This window comes from Cyrtonyx montezumae, unplaced genomic scaffold (genome assembly GCF_038088225.1).
Source record: "Cyrtonyx montezumae isolate F1298 unplaced genomic scaffold, pur_monq_1.0 scaffold_6, whole genome shotgun sequence".
In the NCBI taxonomy this organism is placed as follows: domain Eukaryota; kingdom Metazoa; phylum Chordata; class Aves; order Galliformes; family Odontophoridae; genus Cyrtonyx; species Cyrtonyx montezumae.
This window is the reverse complement of record NW_027072067.1, coordinates 5,953,666-5,972,176: the sequence shown is the minus strand read 5'-3', so window position 1 is coordinate 5,972,176 and position 18,511 is coordinate 5,953,666. Positions and strand designations below refer to the sequence as shown.

Sequence of the window (18,511 nt, the reverse complement as noted above, 5' to 3'; positions counted from 1 at the left end):
TCATACTTTCCTATCAACTCTTTCCAAGAGGCTGTCAAAATCGAAATTACCTATTATCTAGAATATTAGAACCAAAAAATATTCATTTCTCAAGTGATGCAGAAAGGCTATAATCTGCAACCAGCAGATACATAAAACCACTTTCCTGCAAGGTGTGAAATTAAGAAATAAAATCTTGTCTGTCACTGTCATATATGATTTTATGGACTATGCTTCTGAAAATTCAACATCCTGGAGTTATTTAAATAGTCATAGCCACATATTGTCCTGGGCCACTATATTTATGTTTTGAAATCCTTCCACTGAATTGTTTGTCTTCACATTTTAAGATCTTTCGGACATTGTTTTCATTGTCTTCCTAACTTTGGTCATTGTTTAATTTAAAAGGAATTTTGTTAGTCTGATTTAGTCAAGGTTGGAGAGAATTTCCTATCTTCCCATATTTCTTTGTTTTAACTCTTCCTGGCTATTGGACAAAGATACACAGACTTCTCTATTTCTTCTGTCTGCTTTTGCTCAAATTCTGCCTCAGATCCAATTCCCAGAGTCTCCTCGGGCTGCTGCTTTGTTCTTACACAAGGCTTTTGCTTCACAGATATATATATTTTTAATTCTCTGTATTGAACAGCAAGCCTTTTGGAAATGTTGGCATCACCGTGCAAGATGTGCACTGTGCTTTATCTTTCTTGTATCCTAGTCTGTGTCTCTGGCTGTGGATCTAATCTATACATTTCTAGTACATTCAGCATCACCATGGCAACTAGATTTCAGATACAAGCTGCATAGTAACATTAGGTTTTTATATTAAACACTGTATTCTCTACCACTCCTGCTCAGTAGCTGTTGCTTAGTTACTTGGGGTTGGGCTTTGTGTTCTGACAAACGTGAGCCTGTGAAGGTTTGCTAATGTGCACTATCTTAGATATGGTTTTAAGAGACTTTTTGACCTGAGAAACAACTATTAATCATGATGTCTCCCATACGTTGCTTCCTGGAGCAAGGCAGTAATAACAATTTACCATTGATCTATAATGGCAGAAAATTGCTTGGTCTTCTTTCATCTTTCCATTTTCTGTACTTTTTTTTCTTTTTCTGATGAGTATTAGCTTATCCGATGGTTGGATAGAAGCTATGGAGTCAGTATTTCAGCTCCTACAGAGAAGGAGTGGAAGCAGCAGCTACTTAATGCTGCTTCTACTGTTCACTTGAGTCTGTGTACTAGGTGGCACATACATAATGGCACATCCACAACATGCTGGAGCACAAGTGAGAGCATTAGCAAGGCTCCTGCGGATAATGAATTCTTGTTAGCTCATGCTCTGCCATGCTAGTTCATCTCATTGACTTCCAGTACTGGAATGGGTACCTTGATATTGTTCTGCACCTTTCTGGGTATGTTGTGAGAATAAGCTAAGTGTGAGCACAGGGATCTCTGTTGCCTCAGTGTCAATGACTATGAGCTCACGTTGGGTTCTGTTGACTTTACTTCCAGAAAATATCTCAGGTTTGTGTGTTCAAACTGGATGTTTTCCACACTTCTGCAACTCATCTGGTTTACCTCGAGAGATGTGATATTGGAATGAACAAGGAAAGAAATGACGCGTTAACCATTTGAACTTCAGAAGTGAAGAGCTATTACTCTCCATAGTCTCAATGTCTTCTGATTTAGAGACATAACATGCTTAGGGTGCTAATTTGAACTGAGTTGGATAAGTTGCTTCAGCTTCAGTTTTGATTATCTTGGAAATTACCCACTTTACCCAGGCTTGGCTCAAGGGAGACAGGTTCTCTCCTGGCCTGTTTACAATCAGCATCACTGAATGAAAAGCCAAAGAAAGGTTTGAACCTATACTTAAAATAAATAAATAAAACAGTAATTGCACACATCAGCTATACACAGCTCATTTTGTGTCAGATGTGTATATTATACACTTAGTATGTTACGGTATTATGTGCCTAATTACTATTTGAGACTTGTTTCTACTTTCTGTCTGTGTAGAATTTCTTATTTCTTGTAGGCTTTCATACTTCAGTAGCTTCTGGTGTGCAAACTGATGCCCTCTTCTCCTGAGTAACATGCATTTAAAAGTATATATATATATATATACTGAAAATGAACTATAACTGATTTGTTCTCCTCTAGAGCACTAAGTTTTCTTACTTGTGTTTGATTATTTTAATAAGAATAAGCAATCAATACATTCTGTTACTGATTTAAAAGAACCACCAGGAACAATTATTGAGGGTTAATTTAAGTGTAGAGCATACTAATAGAAGAAATTCTCATAATTCACTATCAGATTATCTTTGGATTGAGTTTCCGTGCTAGAAATATACTGGGGAGTTTGTTTTTTTCAGTTTTTCTCTACTTAATGATTTTCCAAGACTTTATTTCTCCCATGACCTATGTTGGGCAAACATTCTTTATCTTTACACTTAGAAGTAATTGACATAATAGGTCTGGGTTCCTCAAAACCTTTAGGACAGAATATTAAAAAAAATTTGATTCAATGGTTGTGCGGGAAATGTAATAATTGCAGTTTTTATCAGTGTGAAACAGAGAAGATTAACATTTACACAAGGAATCATGAAGTCTATCCAAAGATGCATTTTATTCATTTTGTCTACTATTTTATAATTGAGTAAATATTTCCCTCTCTATCCTGCCATGTAACACAGATCCTTCTTGGATTTTTCTTGGATCTGTGTTGTGTGAAGAGAAGAAAAGGACACTTGCTCTTCTGGTCAAGTATTAGTTTACTTGGCTAGAATGTAAACTGTCTCAGAATACCATTTGGCTAAAATCCTACGAAGATATTTTTATGCTGTATTCGTATATCTAGGTGTCTTCCTTACAGACATTAATTTGGCGCATTCCTAAAGGAGCAAATCATGTTAAGAATCCATAAGTGATTTTGTAATGTATTTGTTCCATGATACATTTGTTCATCTGCTTAGTGTTTTCAGTACGTTATAATGTCAGCTTCAGAGGTATTGAACCAAACTTTTTCATATCGGTGAGACTTTTTCCTACTTTTTTGAGTAGAACTTCCATTCTACTGAAATGGTGCAAGCGTTCTTCTGTGCAAGAAGGAAAGAATGTCAAAAGGCCCTTGGGCACAACAGCGTTAAGAGAAGATGGACTTGGGAGAGTGAGGTGCAATTATTCATCAGATATATAGATAACTGCTCTTATTGCTGACACTTAACATGTTCATATAGTGTTGATGCTCCCAGGAATGTATCAATAGATGTTTAAATTGCTTAGTATAGCCCTATGTGATTTTAATACATTTTACAGAATACAGCATTACTCTCTTAGGGTTCTCATTTGTTGTACATAACAAGCATGCTGTGGTGGTTAAAACAAGGTCTTCATGTCTTACATTCAAATTTTTGTTATGGGACTTCCTTGCACTAAGGGGTGTATCTAAGCCTGTTTCTGTAATTCTGTGTCTCTCTCTGAATATCAGAAAGATAGAAAATTTACATTTATTGTAAACCATAAGTTTAAAGTTTGTATGGCCATTTTTTAAAACAGTCTTAGTAAAATTTTGTGAGCAGGTCTATCCTTGGGCAGTTTCTGCAAGGATGATTTTTATTTCAAAGGCCGTACCTTGCCTTTGTCATATATCACTTTGACAACAGTTCTGCTACAGTTGCTTCTTTTGGTATGTTGTGCATTAAATATTTTACAGCACAGTTGGCTTCATTTAGTGGCAGTCATGTTTGCTTTCTTTTCCTGTAATTTACAATACTTTCCTCTGGCTTCCTGTGTTGTTTGTCCTGATGCTTTTTCCTGCCCTGCCACTTGTACAGGTTTAGATTTCCTGGTTACTGTTCCGTCAGCCTGTTCAGGAATTTCTTCTTCCCATGTGTCAGAACTGGCTGTTTTTTCAGTGTTTTGTTTCTGCAATTAAATTGCTGTATCTAGAGGGTCTCCATTTGATTTGTTTAATTACCCTGATCTCAGCATTTGTCTTCTCTTTTCTCTCTGGAAAATTCATTTCTAACATCACTTTTTTTTTTTTCATATGTTTCACTTTTTCTCAGTCATACCACAGCATCCCCCAGCTCTGCTGAGTGTTATCTCCTTATCTGTCTTTCCTTTGTCATAGATTTCAATTAGTATTCTGCAAAAATGTGGAAAGTAGTATGTTCTTTTAAAAATGCAGAAATATCTTGTTTTCTGTGGTCATATCAATTTATGGTGTGACTCTCTCAGCACTGTGGGCCTTTAACTTGACTTCTCCTTAGCTTTCATGGCTTTTTATGTAATTGCTCTGTTGACAATCATATATCATTAGGCTGTATTAGTGATGGCTGAAACTGCCCCATATGCTCAACTTGTGGGACAGCAGCAGTTACAGGAGAATCTTGGTAGTTCTTCTGGGAATGGACAATATATGACTTCTGCTTCAAACTCCTTCTTCAATAAAAATAAATAATAATAGTAATTGTTCACTTCAGATTTTCACCTTCCTACTGGTTACTTTTATTTGTTATATCTGTTTTACATTAAGCAGGGTTAAGCCAGGTCAGTCACTGAATGGGTATCCTCAAAGGTAGTTGTTTTGCTTCAAGAAGTTTCTTGTAATTCAGTAGGCAGCAGCCAGGTCTGAAACTCCATCCCAAAATTAGTGTTCTGGAAGACTTTACCACTGTACTTCAAATGGACTAAAATTGAATTTCAGATCACCTTTTTCATTCAGTAATTAAATGAAAAAAAAGAAAAACCAACCAAATATCCACCGTGAAACTCAGTGTGAAAATAAACACATCTGGTGATATTCCAATTCTTCTGCTATTTCAAAGAAGGGAAGTGTTATTAGAGAAATGTTGGAAGCTGTAACAACTACATAGCTACCACTGTGTCTCTATGCAATCATGCAACTTTACTACTTTAGTGGTAAAGTCTTTACCACCCCACGTATATGTGAAAAAGGAGTGTGGTTTTTGACATGGGTTCATGTTTCTCAACACGAAATAGGCGATCACTTTCTTTTTTGTCTACAGATGCTTTTATCTCTGAGTTGATGCATCCACAGTACCCAGTAAAGGGGGGAGGGAGGGGAAGGGGGAGAATAAAGCAAAGGCAGTTGCTGAAATTGGCATCCAGCCCCAGCTCTTGAATATGTTGGACCACCCTGAAAAGCATTCATATTAGAATTGAGTAGTGTAATTATTAGATTGTTGGTGTATGTCCCAGTAAAGTATGTGATTTTGTTATTCTTTAAAACATGACCAGACTAAATATGTTGTCAATGTCATCAAAACTAAGCTAATATTGTCACCGTCTTTGAGCCAAAAGAGTGCTGGATTTTGCATTCTTTTCCAGTGCTTGGTCCTATAGGCTGTGCTTGTACTGCTTCATTGTTTGACAGCACTGCTCTGCAATGTTAGGGGCTGTCCTTGAGGTCAGACACTGCAAAGAGAAACACCATTTTGGATGCCAGAGTCTTTGACAGCTTTCCCTGAGAAATTAATGATCACATTATGAAGGCAATATGCTAGAGGAAAAAACAAAGCGTTATTGGTAACAATTTTTCTTGGTAATAAAGCAGAACATGGAAACAAAGGAGAGTATTCTGCTTTTTTCCTCGTAGTAACAGAATACCTCAGTACGTCCCCTTATTTTTTTATGCACCTCGCTGGAAAAGCTAAAAAACAATAAGCATTGAGTATGTATTACTTTATTTCTGCAGCCTTATCCTACTGTAGATATTTTTACAGATTCTGTGCATTAAAATACTGTATGTTGTTGAGTTAACTTTTGTCGCGCTGTTGTACATCTTTCAACCTGGACACTTTGCTTGCCTTTGTTGAATCTTCAATCTTGTTTCTCAGGGTCAGCAGTATCTGTGGCAGCAGCTTAATTGTTACATGCAGTTATACTGTTATTTCACCATTATATTTCACGTTTCTCTCAATGTTCCTATTTTCTTGAGGCTATTTTTTTAATAAAATACCTACAAAAACAGCAGTGAAACAAAATGCCATATAATTGCAAGCAAGCCCACCTAAGAAACCAGGGAAAAGAAATACTTGAGTTGTGTTTAGCTGATATTGCCAGGAAGCACAAATAGAAAATATGTCTCAAGACGAATGGCAGAAACTGTTTGTACTTATTGTCTTTGAAACACCTCCATAACATCACAGAAATGATTTTGCATTTATATTAATTTCTTTTATTCTTCTTTTTTTATCCACCTCCTCCCCAGTTCCTAAATATTCACAAGCACTTGGGTCCATGCCAGCTCTGGTAACTATTTTGGGGATGCAGATGACGTTCACCAGGAATGTGAAAACAATACTCTTTTCAAATGAAGTAGAGAGGGCAATTTCAGCAGAATTACAGAAACTGAGAATTGCTTGGAACTACATAATATAATAACTTATCTGTTATTAGAAACAGATAAAATTTTAATGAGGCTATAAATAGAGAACTCAGATGTGTTTAGGACTGTACAAGTGCGAAGAGATGTATTCATCAGACATAATCAAATTTACAACAAGGAGTTGGGTTTGGAGATCATTCTACGTGCATATGCAGTAGCTAATAGTGAAGTATGATTTCCACTTCTAAGCTATCTGCTTGCAGTTGGTACTGTGGATAGATTTTTTTCTCCCTGCTTCATTTTTCTTCCAGTATAGTAAGGATTAAACTGTGACATAATTTACTTAAAAAAAAAATAACAAACAAACAAAAAAAAAACAGTTGATGCACAAAATGTGACTTGCAGATTGCTGTTTGCATACTGTAGCAATAACAGCCAGTGTAATATATATGCAGGTTGTAGGGAGGTAGTGAATTGTCACTAGGATTAATTTTAAAGGAATCTAGTCATTCCAGATTGTGTTTTAATTGCACTTTCTTGTTTATATGCTTGCTTAATGCTCCTTTCATTTAAAAAAATAATCCTATTAGTTTCAGTGTCATTGGCTTAATATTTTAGGTGATCAGCATTTAAATGATCAGTGCTTAGAGTTGTCAACATAATGCAGAATATAGACTCAAATAATCACGTTCAAGGAAAATTTTTCTGGTTGTATTTCTCTGGACTTCTCTAATGCATAGTATTGATATATAAACAGAGTAAGCAGTGCCTTGTGGATGGGCTAATAAAAGTAGACTGCTACAATGGTGGTGTTGGATAATTTAATATACATTCATTTTAAAAATAGCTTTATATATGGATTTATTATGTAGGTGTATATTTTAAATGCCAGGAAATGGATTTTGGATTCAGTTGAAAGCTTAATAGCATGGACAACTAAGGCTGTCTCATGATCCGATGGAGATGACGTGTACATAGAATCCAAAGGAAATAATTTTTGAGTGGTGTGTCAAAGTGAAGGTTCTGCTTAGCTGAGGGTACTGTGGTGCAGATCCCTTAGGAAAGGGCTTCTGAGGAATTCAGCATAGAAGATGCCTGATCTGTTCAATACTGCAAAGCACTGCTGTAAATTGTGCAGTCTTGGAATGAGAATCACAAATCGCAACGAAATAGTAGAGAATATTTTAAATATAAATTAAAGCAAAGTTATCCTATTTAGGATCAGTTTGGCTTTTCAGTCATAAGGATCTCTGAAGGATATACAAGGAACTTAATGCCCTGTTGAGTCTGAGAACAGCTTCTGGTTCCTATACAAAGACTTCTCTAGGCACACTTCAGTGACTCAGTTTCTCCATCAGAAGATGTGAATAAGAGCACAGCTTCGAGGTTGCAGAGGACTGAGAAAGGGAGTCTCACTTTAGTGCATCACTTCTCATTTAATATTTAAATGCTGAACAATGGACCTCAGCCCAATCAGTATTTTGAAGTGCTGAAATATTTCTGAAAACTGATGACAGATCACAGGATAGCAGTTTTGACAGTTGATTCCTGATGTCTCAATCACAGCTTGTTATTGGAGACTTGGAAACACCCAGACAATGGTTCTTGCCAGCTAGACAAAATTGAAGGAGTGTGTTGGACTGGTGACATTTTATGTGTGTCTGATTGGACAGATTATAAATGTATATTTCATCAGATTGTTTTTAAAACATCTCTGGTATAATAACTATTTGTTTCTTTAGATGTTTTCCTGACCTTCACTTTTCTTCAACAAAATATTTAGATGAAAGTAATACTTAACAATATGTAGCTCAGACATTTCACTTTTTGTACTCCTTTTTTTTTATGAGAGTAAGGGGAAATAACAATTCACCTTTACTCCATTCCATTCAAGACATTCTGATCAGCCCTCTGAAATGAGTAAATTAACATTATTTTATGAGTTAATGAAAGCATTATTTCAAATGTACGTACACACTTACAGTTATTCAAACACTTCTACAAATGAAATAATACGTCTGCGATTTTAGATCTGTTTATTCCTTTCTCTATTACTGATTTCATGTACAGATTGAATTGGGAACACGGTGTATCCTAATTGCTTCTCATCTGTCAACTACAGTTGACATCACAGTTTGAAGCTGAGTAGCTTTTTTAGATGTGTTCATTTACTCCTGAAAACCAACTCTGCAACTCCGAAATGCACTTGAGCAGTGTGGGATTTTAGGAATTGATGCCTGGGGGAGTTACTAGGATGTAATAAACAGAAATAACTTATTTTCAACATCAAGGATTTGTTTTTTATTTTTCACTCTCTCTTTGTTTCTCTCTCTGGGGGTCAGAACTAATGGGATGTTGTTTTGAAGTCTGGGTCCAGTGTTTTCTGAATACAATTAGTGTTATATGTTGATTTTGTCAAGATTTTGTCTTTGGGTGTATGCTGTAATTCTCTCAAGTATGAAATAAAAGGTATTTCACTTTATGTTCTCACAAGGAAGCTTTCAAACAAAGTAATAGTGACCTTACTTAACTGAAGATTAAAATAAATGATTAAATGTTGCTATGAGACATCCTAAGTGTTTAGGGAAAATAAATTAAATAATGAATTATTAGGTTTAGTCACTTACGTTCTCTAGAAAAACGTACAGAGGAGTTCCAAATAAATAGCTTAATTAGAAATTTTAAGTTATCTACAAAATATATCTGGTTTCTCTTTGTTGTTTTAATCATGCTTCCGTTGTGCAAGTATTTATTTTGAATCACTTAATTGACACAGGAAACTGCAATAGTTTGCACTTACTGGTTTTTAGGGTAGTGAATAAGCTGAAGATAATAATAGTATTTTTTTCCCCACCTCCTTAGATCCAGCCATTGTAAATGGAGTTTATTGGTCAGAATCCTTAAATAAGGTGTTTGTTGATAACTTTGATCGTGACCCTTCTCTCATCTGGCAGTACTTTGGAAGTGCAAAAGGATTTTTCAGACAGTATCCAGGTAAGAATAATAGAGGTTACAGAGAAACAATAAAGAATGCTATGGCTACAGATTTCTATGCAGTACTGTCACAAATCAGTATTTTCACAGGTACCAGCACATTCAGTTTTTTCTTTCTCTCATTTTCAGAGAGGTTACTAATTAACATTTTCAATGTTCTGTATTTTTCTGCTACTTTTCATTCAGAAATGTAGCCCCAAAGACAACTCACACATTTTTATTCACAAATACATAGGTAAAAAATGACTTCTGAACTGACTGTAATAAACAAAATAGACCCTTTGTACAGTACTAAACTTGGATAACATGCTCTATCGAGACATACAGTACAATTTAATTGCATTTTATTCAGTTCTTGCATAGATGATAACATGCTATCTTGCAATCAAAGATTTAAAAAGTTTGTTTTAAAGGTAATTTTATACAAGTGGTAATAAAATGTGACTATGCAACTTCTATTATTTCTATGTAGTAAATAAAATACAAAATTAAATTTAAATATAACATTTAATGTTTATCATATTGCTACATGCTAAATACAGTAATGGTCTAAACAATTTGATCCTCAGCTTCTACAGCTTTGGGTCATGCTCATAGAGGAAAGTGTATAGCTGTATAGCAATACCTGTTGGGATCAGCCATGAACTATAAGTAATCATGGCTTGAGAGGGGCTTGGGCAGCCTGTGTAGAATCTGGGCAGCACTGGAGACCAGGTACCATATTACTTCAGTGACTGAAATATGATGAGCATAGAAAGATTGAATAAGTTTTCACCTTTCAGTAGACTAAAAAGGAGTGAGGAAACCATGCTGTTTCTTGCAGTCCTATTTTATTATTGTTTTCTAGCATTTGCTATGTTATGATAGCATTGACTGTGGGATTGATGGAAGTATGAAACTGTTAAATGCTGTTTTCCTTCAGTATCACGGAGACGTTTTGAGCAGTTACTGTGCAAAATGTTGTAATCTAATCTTTTTATCTCTTTTTCTAAACAGGAATTAAATGGGAACCTGATGAGAATGGAGTCATTGCATTTGATTGCAGAAATAGAAAATGGTAGGCAATGGACGTGTATTATGTTTAAGAAATGGGGAGTTAAAAAAAAGTTCATTATTTTAAAGAACAAAATGCTTTGTCTTTCATGTCAGGTACATCCAAGCAGCAACTTCTCCAAAAGATGTGGTAATTTTAGTAGATGTCAGTGGCAGTATGAAAGGACTTCGCTTAACTATTGCTAAACAGACAGTTTCATCTATTTTGGATACCCTTGGAGATGATGACTTCTTCAATATAATTGCCGTGAGTGTCTCAGGATTTTTCTTCCATCTTTTGTTGCTATCCATCATGTTTTGTGTCACACAGTAAACTTGAAAAATGCTGAGGGCAAATGATAGTTATAAGATGGCATTTGTAGCTACTGGACAAACTGATTTTTCTGATGCAAGCCTCTTCAGATGACAGTGTTTTCAAACTCCTGCTTTCTAGAAGTTGCAATCTAAAGCCCCTCAAGCTGTCATAAGATTAGGATTTGCAGATAATAGCAATCTGTTTTGTAGTTTGCTTGCACTTTGTTACTTTAATTTTTAATTTGGGGATAAATTCCTCCTTAACTCCACTGTTTTTCTCTCATGGATTCTTCAGTACAGTGCAATATACAAAATGGTGATTGCGTAAAAATTAATAGAATTAATGTTAGCTCTTGCTGAAGCAAGAACAGGATAAAGTGGCAGTTTACCTCCCTATTTTTATTTTTTTCTCAGTGTGAATTTGAGATGTGTTGTATGTGAACCTAGTTAAGTGAGTTTCAGAAATGCGAGATGCTCACAAAACACAACTGTAGAGCAGAGCATAATGACAAATATAAGAACCCACTGCGTGCCAGCATTTTGCTGACCTATTTTAAATCTACCATTTTTTTCTAATATTCACATTTTTCTTCTAATTACAACAAAATCTTAATATTGAAAGTAAGTCAATGCACATGCTACTATCCAAAAGTACAATTTAATGATCTATAAAATTGTGTGAAAAACAATGCTTGATATTTAGTTTTAAGGAAATATTAAGTTTTTGGACATTTTTTTTCTGTCTTGATGGTATGGTATGACATTATTTTTAAATAACACCAAGGGTTGTTTTGAAGCTTTATGGAGACTTGTTACTGCTACTTATAGTGATAATTTAGATCATCAGTAGTACCTATTATTTTGATGTGCCAGGTAGTATTTCACATTTCAAATATATGACAAGAGACTGTTTTTACAGATGTTTCAGCATTATGAGATTAGTCATGTGGGTAAAGGATGGCTTGGTTGTGTCCTAAACTGACATCACAACCGTGATTTGGCTGAGGGGAGGAATTGATAGTTTAATAATTCTTCCATTTATGAATATTGTTTTGCTTATAAATAATAAGGTAGAACAGCTTTATCATGCATCTAAATCCTAAGAATATTTTCTATCTATCAAATGCAAGGATTGTGTTTTTTCCTTGTTGCAAGGAAAGTCTCCTAAATATACTGAAGTAAATGATACTATTAATGCAAATCACTGTGATTGTCCTCCAACAAATCTGTGATTAGCTTAAATCTAAAAATACCCCACCTTTTATGAGTAGAAATAATGTGGCAAGTAAGGAGTTACTAAAATATTTGACTCGCCACTTTTAGTGAATAATCTGATTGTTCAGTAGTCTTAACATTTACTGCAAGTGATGTAGGAAGACAATAAAGTATTTGTGTGAAGAGTTTTTCAGTTTTGTTTGTTTTTTGTTTTTTCACTAGTTTGGGGGAAAAGCAAAATGTTCATCTACAACAAAGAATGTGAAAATGTATGTAGCAAGGATCCAAAGAAAACTTTTTTTTGCTGTTAATAGTACTATGTAAATATTTCAGTACTCTCAAGTATTAAGTAATGCTATATCTTTAAAACTTAAATTGAAAGCGAACAGAAATGTGCTTAAAACAGTATTCATAGTGCCACAGGGCATCTCATGGCCCCTCCTCCAGTGCCTACCACTGCAGTCCCTCTTGCTTACACTTACTGCATTGTTTAGTTAATATAGGAAACTCTTACAATAAGAGAGGTAATTATTGTGGTAATTATAGCGTGTATGCAAGCTTATTTCTTCATCTGAAGGTTTTTTCTTTTTCTGTAGCCTCTTTCAGGGTGATAATGCGTTTATTTGTTGAAATAAGCAAGAGTAATGACTGAGAATGCAATTTTATTCTTATCAGCTCAGCTGTTAAGTTCAGTTTTGGTAGGACACTTGTGGTTTAGTTGTTGTGCAAGTATGGACCTGAAACTATTTGCTGCACTGAAAGAGGTAGTGCAGAGATGCAGGAGGCCGTGACAGAATTTGCAGTGAGTGGGAGAAGGGTTATTCTGTTGCACAGAAGAAGTGTTTCAAGGAGTTGTTTTGAACTAAATATCACAAAACTATCCTTGGTGTCTCCTCACAGGGGAAAAGTAATAATTTGAAGAGAGCACAAAATTTGTTTTGAAAATATAACAAGGTGTTAACAGCAGTGCTGTGGAGAAGGAAACCAACATTTCTGTGAGGAATAGTGTAGGTGTGATGGCACTATGTCACAGGCTCCTTTTAAAATGTGATGTGTTAAAGGAAAGTATACCAAGGGTCTGCAGTATCAGCCAGGAGTACTGTGACATAAAACTAAACAGAAATGACTTTTGAAGTAATTATACCAACCAATACCTGAAATGTCTGTTCAGATGGCTGCTCTGTGAGGCTGGAGACAAATACTGCAGTTTCTCCTTCTCTTCCCAGTCCAAATTGTGAGGCAGAATAAGAGCTGTATGTGGGAACTCTGGACAAGCAATGCATTTATAAGATAAAGTGAAAATTTTGAACCTGAATGAATGTATGGCTTTACTATGCACAGAGATTAATTGAGGACTCTCATGAGGAAGCGGGTCAGGAATTAAGAGTCAGATGGATTAAGGAGTTCACTCACCTGCATTTTGAAGCTTGCCTGCATTTTGAAGGAAAAGAAGGAAATAAAAGGAAAATAGTGGTGAAAGATGTGATCGAGGACTTACAGATAATCAACAGGCAAAATGAGGCTAGAAGAAGGTTTACACAAACAGATGAGAAACTTCTGTGTGTTACAGGAAAGAAGGAACACTTCTAAGTTTACCAAAAGAGAAGATGAGATTAGAGAAAGGCAAGATGTTTTATAATTTGTCTGTTGAAAGAAGGCAGGCCTTGTTTAAAGAGTGTCAGGATTGATAAGTGAGAAAACAGAGTAGCATTGTGGGAACAGGAATGAGTTACCTTGTAAGAGGCAATCGGTGGCAAAGATCATATATCTGTAATGGAGCTCAGCCTCAATCTTTGTTCTGTGAGCAAGCTGGAGTGCTGTAAGCCAGGGTCAAGTTTGGGAAGGAATTGAACACGGAGAAAATAGTTATCTGTATCAATAGAAGGAAAAGAAGCAGAGCTTAGTAGATAGAAAACTGAAGTCTGAACAGCATTTGTGCAAAATCTATAGTGGTCAAATCTACTATTTTTTTTTCCTCCCTTTACAACGTTTCAGTGTACAAAATGTCTTTTAAAATAACTTGTTTGCTTTTTGTGTTGTCATGTTTCCATACTCTGTACGCAAAAAGCTGAGAATTTCCATTAATCACAATGGGAATTATGATCAGTATGTGCTGACCTAATTAAAAATTAATACTTAAAAATATTCAGTAAAATAAGAAAAAATAAAACAATCCAAAATCTGACAACAGCAAATCCCGAATGTTACCAGCTGTACATTAACTGGGTTGTTTCATGTCCACTATGTTCATTTGATTTTTCACTAAACATATTTCTAACTCTATAAGTAGAAGTAGGCAGAATTCAGTGCAAGTCATTCCAGAGAATAAACATAAAAACATAACATTAAAAATCATAGCAGTTGTCATGTTCATTTTGTTTCAAAATCTAACTGAAATTGATGGACTAGATGATTGAATTGCAAAAAAAAATTCTGTTGAAATACAAGAGCAATTCTGTGCTGCCTATGTAAAAATTTAAGGTCAGTTTACTGGCACATGAAAGAGATGTTGGCAACAAGAGAAAAGGCATATTTTTCCAATTCACTTTGAAGTATAACTCCAAGTCATGCATTAAATTAACAATATTATTATAAAAGGAGTACTAATTCTGTTCAACATTGAAATTTTTCAAATGCTTTTACAAAAATGTAAACTCTAACTTAAATGAATAAAATATTAACTGAGCTGAGAGTGCCAAATCAATTTTAATGCTGTTGTCACACCCTATTAGGAACATACATTAGAGGAATATTATTTGTTAATTCAGAGCACAGTAGCATTGTTCCTGGTTTTAATTTGCAGAATTTTCCATTATAAGTATTTTCTGTGTAGTTTCCTGTTAAAGTCCTTGTGTTCATTCAGAATGTTTAAACCTATTTTTTAACTGTCCTGAGTAATCAGATTCAGTGTAGGTAATGCAGCAGGAAGCTGAGCAAGAAGAAGGCAGCCAATTGTGAACCTCCATACGATTGCTCCAGGCCATGGGCTGTGTTTACGTGTATGTGGTAATGCTAGAGGAAATTTGGAAATACCTGAACAAGATTTAAAGGAATTGGTTTGGCTTCAGTATTTGGTCTTAGGGTGGGCTGAAATGGATATCTTGAGTTGTGTGAAGTCTTCTGTCTGAGTTGTTGCACAACACAATATGAAAGTTATTTGTTTCTGTGGATCTTGTTCCAGACTGCTGAAATACAGCAAAGAATAAATATGAGAAATGCTGAGGTAAATGCAGACTAATTAAATAGGTTTAGAGCTGCATCTCCTCATATTTTCAGAATATGAGTGGTATCTGATAATGTGCTGTAAATCAGCAGCTGTGATTCCTCTTTGTTCAGATTTTGGCCTCTTCATTTTATCTTATGCCTGTTGTGCAAAGAAGCAACTAGATTGGCAAAATAATGTAGATTAATAAAGCAAATAAATATAAATAAGTTTATACTACTGATAAAGCAATAATATATCCTCAAGAGTTTAAATTATAAGAGTAATTAAAGCAGGCTGAGGTTTTAAGAGGAGATCATAAAGCATGGTATTTCTTCTTCTCTCTTCAGTGAAGCATAGGTATACACAGATTTAACTCTCTATGCTGTTGCATCACAGATATCACATCTATAATGTGATAATGAATTCCCATGCTAGCATATAGGGATGTGGTAGTGTGTAATGTTAAGAAACATTAGAAAAGCAGAATGTAGTCTTCCACTCAAGTAGATGAATTCTGTAGTAGTTATATGAAAGCTGAGTACTGATAGCTCTGAACTAAGGGAAAAAAGTCTGTTTCAAAAATCGCCTTGCCCAGGGAACAAGAGAGATCTATATCAGGTATTGCTGGCAAAGTCAGCAGTTACTAACAGGCCTTTTGATTGAAGATCAGGAAACAATTTCATTTAAATGTAGAATTCTACATGTCATAGAAAAACTGCAGAACTGAGTTCAAGTTGCTCAGTAAGTTTGTAAGAAGTACTTGGAGGTTTTCTCTAGATTGAGAAAATTCTGGAATGCCTTCTTTTTTTTTTCTTTTCTACTCTAAAAGAAAACTTGACATAGTTTAAAAGTACTTTCACTAACAGTACCACAAAATATTCTATGAAGAAGCCAAAAGTATCTAATAATATGCTTGAAGCACAAGCTGAGTAGTTTACTGAAGCTGACAGTTGTACTAAAAGTCTCATGAAGTAGATGTGCCAGTTTAAGCAGCAAAGTCTACTTGAATGGCTCCACGTGTTTTCATTGAGTTAGGAAGGCATTTGCTGTTTATGGAATTCCATTGGAAAATGAAATGATTTTGTTCAGTACATTTTTCTTTCTAGTAGTCCTTTTCTTTTCCCTTATTAAAAAAAAATAAGTATAGAATCAGCAAATAGCACTTTTCTTACTGTGCTTTTCTTTGTATCCATTCGTTAGGAGAAGAAATGCTAACAAATAAAACACATCCAGGTTATTCTTGTTATCCACAGAACACTGGGACATAAAATACCCATTCCTTCATAATCTATTTTTCTTTTCCTATATATAACAGATTACTTTAAATATTCTATAGTGATATTTGCAAGGTGAATACAAATAATGTCACAATTTGGCAGGGCTTCAGAAGGATGAATATAACAGAAAGTTGTGGACACATGATGTCTGTGTAATTGCACTGCTTATGCAAGAATGAAAGTTTTTCTTCCTCCTTTGAAGTAGGTTTATTCTGTAGATGGGACTGCTAAAGGACTTGAAACGTCTTTTTGTGACAGTATGGGTATCTTTTATATTGTGCAAAAGAATAATGATAAAGACACTGGGTGAAGATATTGGGAGTCAGTCTGAGTTGTGGTGCAGCTGGCAGACGTGCAAGCTGTATCTCTGTAGAGATAGACTGATGTTGTGTTACCCAAATGCTATTTAATAGAAGTCTTTTAGAAAATGGACAGAATGAAATTGTGCTACTTAAATACAGGCTCTAATAGAGTAGGAAATTTGTGATTTTTGTTTGTTGCTGCTGATAGGTCTGGAAAGTTGGTATTTTGCTTATATATTTGAAATGTTTGAAATGGTCGTGACAGAGAAAGACAGCCTAATACTTTTCTGCATGTTGGTTGATTACAGACTGTGTTTGCATATGAAGAGAAGTTTATCTTTATTCTAGCTTCTAACAGTTACCAAAATCAAGCTAAAATCCCAGGCTTAATCAGAAAGTACACTGATTGAAGAACACGCTAAAAATATGATGTGAAAGTGGGAGAAAGCTTGAGAGCAGGAATTGGTGTGCCAGTATCTGTTATAGGTTTTCAGTGTGTGGTGTAGCGGTGTGTTATTTTTTGTATTTACAATAGTATGGAAAGCAGTTTTCACTTTGGTCCACATCAGAAGATGCTTTGAAGATTTGGCATTATTAATTTGGAGTGACTGTCAGGAGACAGACTGGAAAGCATTCTGAAGTGAAACTGAAGCAACAAGTACACTGTTTATGAGTCAAATGAAGGGCTATGACACTGGGATGCACAGCAGACATTCCCAGTGACTCTCAAGTGTTTCAGTTGTCATTGCCTTGTGTTTTCATATTACCTTTGGAGCAATAGATATGTCTGCAGGCTCTCATAGATTGGAATAACACTGATGGGAATAATTATAAAAGCATGTAAGTGTGCTGCAGAAATTTTGCATAAATACTTTTCTAGGATTTTGATTCGTTTTTTAAACATTTGGCCAACTACCTTGTAGATGTTGATACAAATGTTCTATATATCCAGCCTTAGGAAATGGAGTTTCTCTGGGTATATATTTCTTTATAGCTAAGGATTGAGTCAGACAGAACACCTCAAGAATAACTGGAGGAAATTCTAATTAAAAGCTCTTCCCTTTGCAGCAGTAATTATGTAATTAATTAATTAATGTGGTAAGTAGCGTTTTGTTCACATGAATTGTGATGACAGATGTCCAGTGTGGAACAGGTTACAGCAATCTGTGTTTAGGCATATGTACAGACAAAGGAATTATGTTAAACTGAAGAGAGAATAGATAAAATTCAGAACTACAGCAAAATGAGGTCTTGCAGTGTACGAGAATCTTGTGTAAGCAACATTTTGTAATGAATTGTTGTAAAACTGTTTTTTCATTATTCTTGAGGTGGAGGAATAAATGAGTAAATGCATAAGTCAATCATTGGACATGCTATCCCTAATTGTTTTTGGCTTAATTTAGTATGTTGCTTGTTATGGATGTTCTGACTCACTTAAGGTTTGGGGAAGAGTGAAACCAGTAGAGCTTAAATGCAAAGGGTCTTTGATCCATGGTAACTTCCAGATAAGGTCAAATTAATAAGAACTAAGTGAAGATCACATCTTTTCAAGGGATGTCTTGGAGGTTTGGAAGGTATCTGTGTGAATCTGACCTGCATTGAAAGGTTTAAGATTTAAACAAGTTGATTTTTAATCAAGTCACTTGAGTATCAATAGATTTTGTTAGAATGCAAAGGAGACTGTTCATTTAAATTTTAAGATGTTCCTGAACATGAATTTGGACCATCTAACTTGAACACTGAAAGATAAACAGGGAATTCTTTCAGGATGTGTCACAGCTTTATGTACTGTTGTACAATGAATTATTTTGCTTGACTTAAACTCTGATTCTT

At 35.1% G+C, this 18,511-nt stretch overlaps 1 protein-coding gene across 1 annotated transcript in view; it reads left to right on the top strand.

Moving 5' to 3' along the window:
* Window positions 1–18,511, top strand: part of CACNA2D3 (calcium voltage-gated channel auxiliary subunit alpha2delta 3) — a 392,330-nt gene that overhangs the window by 166,406 nt on the left and 207,413 nt on the right. The window contains exons 6-8 of the mRNA XM_065749768.1: window positions 9,201–9,332; window positions 10,329–10,389; window positions 10,482–10,632. Coding sequence (XP_065605840.1) covers window positions 9,201–9,332; window positions 10,329–10,389; window positions 10,482–10,632 — 344 coding nt within the window. The remainder of the gene's footprint in view (window positions 1–9,200; window positions 9,333–10,328; window positions 10,390–10,481; window positions 10,633–18,511) is intronic.